Raw genomic sequence first — 7,328 nt, 5'->3', positions numbered from 1 at the left:
CATAATTCTAATGCCTCGACTGATGGAGTGGATCCAGGTGTAATATTCTTTTTGAGCATTCTCTGGAGAGACACATCCAAAATAACAGCATACATGTCATCATTGAGGAGAGATGAAACCCCTTTCTTCTCCTCTGCCTGAACTGCCACATTATTATCTCCAGCAGTTTGTACAGGAGTCTTCTGTTTTGACATTGATTCTCTCATGACCACCTGTGACAAATATGGTAATTGGTAAACATTCTATAAGAAATATTTACTCACTTAAACATTAGAGTGGGTAGTGGACTTTCAATGAGGCTTATCTGCAAGAATATGTGCTTACCAGCCAAAAAAGCAAAGACTGAAAATGCAGCGCGAGCTTAAAATGTTGGAAATAGCCCAGCATCTGAAAGACAAGCATAAATATTTAAAATACAGAGAAATAGTTAAATCATATGAAACACGGATGAAAGGAAGTAGTATGAGAAAGCCACAATCATTTCTGTGCATATAAAATGGAATATAAGATAGACAATAATGTTAACTTTGGCTACTATCAGTAGATGAATAATTGGAATAAGGAAAAACAACAGAGAAATAGGCCTCTGTATTAGTTGAAGTAGGTCTAAAAAAAGAGCATTACTACCTCACTATTGTTTCCTATGAGCAAATAATACAAGAACATGCATGTTTTAACTGATAGATTCTACTGGTAATTATAAGATATATTGAACTTCCTTCTCCGCCGTAACAGAGAAAACTGGTGGAAGCATGACAAGACATACTTTACATTTATCTGGGTGAACTCTCCACATGACTGAATCAAAATGTATGTGATCCTATACTCCAGCAGGAAAAACTGCATCCAAGTTAAAAACACCTCTGGATACTCCATTCCATATATTTGTAGTCTAACTCTAACAATACCAGCAGAACAGAAACCTCAGGGAACCTAAGATCTAGCTCTATCATAAAAAAAATATATTAGTAGAATTAAGGTCATCATTTCTGATAACATACTACTCCACGTTCAAGTTTAACTAATAAGAATTATACTAATCCTCATCCTACCATATCCTTGGCATTGTTATTGACTATTTGAACCACAGATTATTGTTGAATAACTGAATTTTCAAGAATAGCTAGTTACTAAGCGTTATACCAATCCTCATCCTACCATAACATTGGTACCATTGTTTACTATTTGAACCACATATTATTGTTGCATTCAAGAATAGCTAGTTGCTTTTTTCAAACACTACTATACTATGGTAAGATAGCGCAACCCTAACCTTTCCCTCTCCCCGTCCTGGAACAGACGATAAAAAGATGGAACTTCAAAAAATTCAGGGAAAAAAACAGTGAAATGTAATGATAACACTAATAACAATGCCCACTTATATCCAAGAGATGTTCTGAGGAAATCTAGTCTTCATAATTACACTTTATATATTTTTTTAGGAAAAATCGCATCAGCTCAGAAATATTAATATGAATATGTGCTACTTTCGCCGTGATCTTTTTGGGCAAGCAAATAACCATGGACCCCAAACACGAAATAAAAGACCCCATATCCCATGTTAACTTTTAAAAATTCCAAAAAAAAAACCTCTTTCTTTCTTTTTTTGTCCTTCCTTTTCTACCCTCCGTTTTCCTTCCCACTTCCCCAATGAACAGATTATCCTCACCAATTTCTCTCCTCTCTCATCTTCAGCTTCAAAAAGAATCATCTTCTCTTCTCCTCCGTTATTGCCTTCTCCTTCATTGTTTTCTCCCTCTCAATACTATCGTCTCTCCTCCTCCTATCCTTCTCGGCCTCGACCTCGCCTCCTATCTTCCGAATTTTTCTTCTTTTTTTTCTTCATCTATCATCCTCCTATATCACTACCCGTACTCCCCCCCACTTCCCCAATGAACAGATTAACCTCACCAATTTCTCTCCTCTCTCATCTTCAGCTTCAAAAAAAAAAAAATCATCTTCTCTCCTCCTCCGTTATTGCCTTCTCCTTCATTGTTTTCTCCCTCTCAATATTGTCGCCTCTCCTCCTACTATCCTTCTCGGCCTCGACCTCGCCTCCTATCTTCCGAATTTTTCTTCTTTTTTTCTTCATCTATCATCCTCCTATATCACTACCCATATTCCTCCCTTCTCTCCCTTACTGTCCATCCTATATCCTTCTCCTCCACCCCATCTCTTTCCTCCGCCACCCCTCCTCCCCCGCTCCTCCCTTCCCTTTGCTACCTTTCTTCCTCCACCCTCTTTTTGCTCTATCGTCTCTCCTCCTCCTCCGTCATCATCTTTCAACATTGTCTCCTCACCTAAAACACCATTCCTAGCCGTTCATCGTCTTCTTCCAAAAGGTAACATTTAATGAGCAAAGGTAAACATTTAAAAATAAAATTGACATTTCATAGCATAGTCCGCATTCCGCAAGAAACAAAAAGATAACATCTTCATAAATAAAAAATAATATTATGAACAGAGGTAACAGTTTTATGAACAAATGTACCATGTTATGTGCAAAAAGTAATATATCGTCAACAAATGCACCAACTTATGAACAAAAATAATATCTTATAACATAGACTTGGGCAAACATAAGAGGTAACAATTTAATCAATAGAGAACGGTTTTATGAACAAAGCAATTTTAAAAATAAAGGTAACATATTATGTACAATAAGTAACCCTTTTTTGAACAATAGTAACATATTATGTATATAATACAATAGTTTTATGAAAACAATGATACAATTTATGATTAAAAGTTGCATTTAATAGCATACCGAGGAACATAAAATGTAAAAATTAAATAACAAAAGTAGCAGCTTTATGAATAGCGACAATGTTTTTCAAATAAAAACATAAAAGATAATAACTCTCTCCCTTCTCTCCTCCTTTCTCAACCACCATATTTTCCTCCTTACTGCTTATCTCTCCTCTTTCATCCTCTCGTCGCCTACCTTGACGGTTTTATGAGTAAAAATGGTAAAGGTAACTCGTTCTTTTTCTCTTCCTTCCTCAAACTTTTTTTTTGCTACAGATCATGAGCATTATATGTCTTTTCTATTTTTATCTCTTTTCAAGAAAGACAAGGTTTAAGGTATTAATCTTAATATTACGAGTTCATAAAATAAAAAGTAGTGAAAAGAGGGTTAGAGGAGGAGAGGCGGAGGAAATAAGAGAAGAGGCAATAGTAAAAGAGGGGTGGGTGAAAGAAAGTGGGGAAGAGGAGGAGAACTGATGACAAAAAAGAAGGAAGAGATGCATCGGAGACTGAGACCATGAGGAGGTGGAGAGGCGGATGAGAAGGAGAGTAGGAAGAGGCGGGAGGAGGGGGAAAGATCGAGACAGAGGAAGATAAAGGATAGATAAGAAGAAAGATATGGAGGAGAAGCAGGAGCATTGATAGAGATACATCAATGGAGATGAAGGTGGCAATGGAAAAGGAGAATATGATGACAGACATTGAAGATGAGAAAATAAGAGGGAGATGAGTGATTGAAATTGAGAGGGGAGGAGAGAGATGAGAGAGGCTCATAGCATGGAGAACTGAGAAAGAAAAAAGGAAGTAAAAAATAAAAGAGAAAAGAAGAAGGGAAAAAAATGAATGAGGGTATTTTTTGAATTTTTAAAAGTTCACATGGAATAGGAGGTCTTTTTCCTCGTTTTAGGGTCCAAGAGGTTATTAGCTTGCACACGTAAAGATCTTAAGGCTGTTCACACTATCCTCACTAAATTTCAAACACTTATCTACCCATTAAGAAAAAATCATATAGATAACGTGACAGAAGATGCAGATTTGTAAACACAATAGTTAATTTCAAAGGTTATTACCAGTTGAAGATACTGAGACATTAGGGTTCCATCACCCAAAATGCATTGCACGTTAGAAGAACCTAAGGCCACCAGACTCTCACATATACATTCCACAAATTCAAATTCGCTTTCATCAATACCAGCAATACTGGAGCTAGATTTGTTTAAAAAATCCCCAGACACACTCATCAGGATCTGGAAGACGTTACTCATTGCAGAGTCAAATTCTGAGGAAGTAACATCAACAGGCCTTTTTCTGCATGAAAATAGAGAAAATACAGATAAGGAAATGATTTAATTTTGTATCACATAAAAATAACAGTGGTCACATGTACCTTTGGGAAACAAGTTTGAAAAATTCACAAGCGTGAAGGCGAAACTCAAGGGAAGAGAGTAAAAACCCACATCTGTTACAAAAGGTCACAAATATTAATATCAGCCCCACAAGAATATCAACATTATTTAAAAGAAAATGCAATAGAACAACTTGATATTGTACCCATGTATCAGGCCATATCTGGCAAGATCAGGAACAGGAGCCCATTCAGCGTAAGCATTGACAGCATTTAAAGCGGCAGTCACTGTAGATGCATGTTGTTTTGCAGCAACCAGTTGTTGCTTGCCATATTCACTTAAAGCAAGACCAAAGTGTTTCTCGAGTAGCTAAGAGAAGACAACAGAATTCACTATCCAGAATAATTTAAACAGAGAACTATCCATAACAAAACAAAATTAATGAAACTAAAACATGTTGGAGAGAGCTAGCTTACAGTGTATAGCAAAGGCAAAATCTCACTCAGAGATTCAGTAAGCCCTCGCAATAATGCCCTACGACGATCACCTGCGCATGCACTCAAACAATTAGAATAACGGGCAGCAACATTATCGGGATTTGTAATTGACTATACTAGAGACAATTTTGAATAAAAGAAAAGAAAGATCACTATCAAGTAACACTAACAGATGAAATTGATAAGAGTACCTTCTAAATCTTCATTGTGAACTGTGATATCTTCAGGAAGCCATCTCAACATCATCGCAACCAACTCTGCCTGCTCATATACATGCAAATCAAACATTTCCAAAAAAAGAGGTGCAAAAACATGATAAATAATTGTAAAAGACAACTCTTAGAAAACAACTTGATGTACCTCTATGGGGCCTTTATTGGATAGAGAAACTAAAGCCGGCAGCAGCTCCTGCCATTAAGGTTACTCCTTCTCTCCTGATTACCTAGTATGCAAAATGAAAAGAACTGAACTCTATGTATCTCCAAATTAACTTCAAGCATCAACAACGATCAAAGGATAGATAAACACCTCAGCAACAAGAGCAGTTGTTTGACTCTTCAACGCCCATTCCTCCTGAGGGTTGATCACTTCTGATAATAAGTTAACAGCAACCTTAGCGAAATCACTTCGTTCTGTAACGCTAAATTCATCCCATCTGAATCGAACTAAATGCTAAAACCATGAAAAAAGCAATTATCAGCAAAAGATCCAACTACGACTATGAATCTTTAAAAACATGAATAAACACACAACGCAGTTGTACATAGTTTCTGTGCACAACCGATGTGGGGTCCTTGTCAAAAACCTAAGCTTAGAGATTGCGGGTAATAGCGGATCCAAAAAAAGTCTTATAAAGATAGATTACAAATATCTATTTAGCTAAAAATAATAATATAACATTCAACTCATTTGACTCCAGGTGAAAATTTGAGGAGAAAAGAGTAGAACCAAAAAGCTTGAGGTAGAGGAGGTCCGGCGTGGGTCGGGGATGCGGTACGTGCATGAGGTGGTCCAAGAAGCGGCGGGATGCAGGTAGGGGTTTGACCACTTGGGTCTTTGGAATTTAGATTGGTGAAATAGCACACACATTGAGAGAGACTTCTAGGAAATGGTTTTTTGAATTTACTATTAGGTTTTAGTTCTGGGTGTTTGGGTTTGTAGTGTTGTTAGTTTTGAGTTTATAGTTTGGACCCATTTGACATGAAATTTAAATGGGCTTCTAATTTCCAATGCGATTATACAAATGGCTACTAATTGCATTAGTAGTTTGAGATAGATTGGGGTACAGATGTTAAAATTTGGTGGTGGGAAGGGGTGGGGGGATTGTAAATATAGGAAGGTCCATATGATAATTTGCAAAAGATTTGGGGTGCAATTACACCCCTAGTGGCAGGGGTGGATCCATGACTCCACTAGAGGTGCAGTTGCACCCCTAACATTCTCAAAAATGTCATTTATAAGCCTTCAAAAATTACATTATGCACCCCCACAATTTAAAAAATTGCATCCCAAGCTAATTTAACTTACATAACACAAATTAAACCCAATTTGCACCTAGCTCATTTGACAATTGTAGTTAGTAGCACATTTTAATTTTCAAATAATAACCTCAAATGAGCTAACCAATTTAAATTTAGCCTATTAGCAATTAAAAACCAAACCCGAAACCAATATTTATATATTTGATTATTTTATAATCTTATGATTTTATTTTTGCTAAATAGATATTTGTTGTCCACCCCTCCAAGAAGAATTTTCTAGATCCACCACTACCTAGTGGGCTATTCCATCAACTGCTGACAACAGCATAGCTCATAATCAGAGTGCGTATCGGCATTGTGTTTCATGATCCGCGCAAATCAAAACTCCGCTTGGACCTGATACACCAAAATCAGTCACTCTAGACTTTTTCCCCATGGATTTCGATAATTGGAGGTTGAAGACGATGAGAGAGGAAGAAGAAGATGGAGCGGGAAAATGAGGGAGTGAAAAAGGAGTTTGGGGTAATTTGTAACCCACGGTCCCACCTGTAAAGATTCCAATTTACAGCCATAGTTAACCAGGGTTCGTTAACTAGGGTGAGTGATTGTAACAAACTTTTGTCCCACATATAAAAGGGCGAGATTTAAAGGTTCCACAATAGTTTGAACACAGTTATATGGGATTTCAAAGGTTATGATTACACCTCCTGATTTGTAATTCTTCATCTCAGTTTTATATAATATGAGCAACATTGGCCTTATGAATAATTGACCAAAAAAAAAACATTAGTCTTGGGAGTTGCTTGCTCTTTGCAAAAGTTAAAATGTGAACTAAACCTAAAAATAATATTATACGATTATTCTAATACTAAATACATTTGGAACTTGTAAGAGCTCATCGTTAGATTTACTCCTTTCAATTTCAAAATCCAATTTAACCTATTCTAATAAAAGATCAAATTTGAAGAATATTATCATGGTTAATATCATCTGTCTTTTTAATTCTCATTTAACTCCAACAAGACATCCCTTTTCTGAACAAGCCTCTTTCATAAAAACTCAATAGCTTAGTAATGATTACTTGACTTAGATGTCTAGTTACTATTACTACTCATATTTTTTGTCTTATATGGTCAATTTCACAAGACCCCCTAAAACTTTGGTTGCTTCCCCTCTAAACCCCTTTAAACTTTATTCATTCCACTTAAGCGTCAGATCTAGAAATAATTTTTTCCTTTTTTTTTTTTTGGGTGGGG

At 36.4% G+C, this 7,328-nt stretch overlaps 1 protein-coding gene across 1 annotated transcript in view; it reads right to left on the bottom strand.

Moving 5' to 3' along the window:
- LOC109827913 (protein HASTY 1) overlaps window positions 1-5,263 on the bottom strand; it is a gene marked incomplete at its 5' end in the record, with an annotated part of 24,213 nt that extends 18,950 nt beyond the window's left edge. Inside the window, 10 exon segments of the mRNA XM_020394935.1 lie at window positions 1-212; window positions 325-387; window positions 3,819-4,056; window positions 4,136-4,207; window positions 4,300-4,463; window positions 4,571-4,641; window positions 4,783-4,852; window positions 4,952-5,005; window positions 5,007-5,033; window positions 5,120-5,263. The exon segment at window positions 1-212 is cut by the window's left edge and continues 28 nt beyond it. Coding sequence (XP_020250524.1) covers window positions 1-212; window positions 325-387; window positions 3,819-4,056; window positions 4,136-4,207; window positions 4,300-4,463; window positions 4,571-4,641; window positions 4,783-4,852; window positions 4,952-5,005; window positions 5,007-5,033; window positions 5,120-5,263 — 1,115 coding nt within the window.
- Between the last annotated feature and the right edge of the window lie 2,065 nt (window positions 5,264-7,328).

Source organism: Asparagus officinalis, unplaced genomic scaffold (genome assembly GCF_001876935.1).
Source record: "Asparagus officinalis unplaced genomic scaffold, Aspof.V1 AsparagusV1_Un549, whole genome shotgun sequence".
NCBI classification, from domain to species: Eukaryota; Viridiplantae; Streptophyta; class Magnoliopsida; order Asparagales; family Asparagaceae; genus Asparagus; species Asparagus officinalis.
This window is presented reverse-complemented; position numbering and strand designations above follow the sequence as displayed.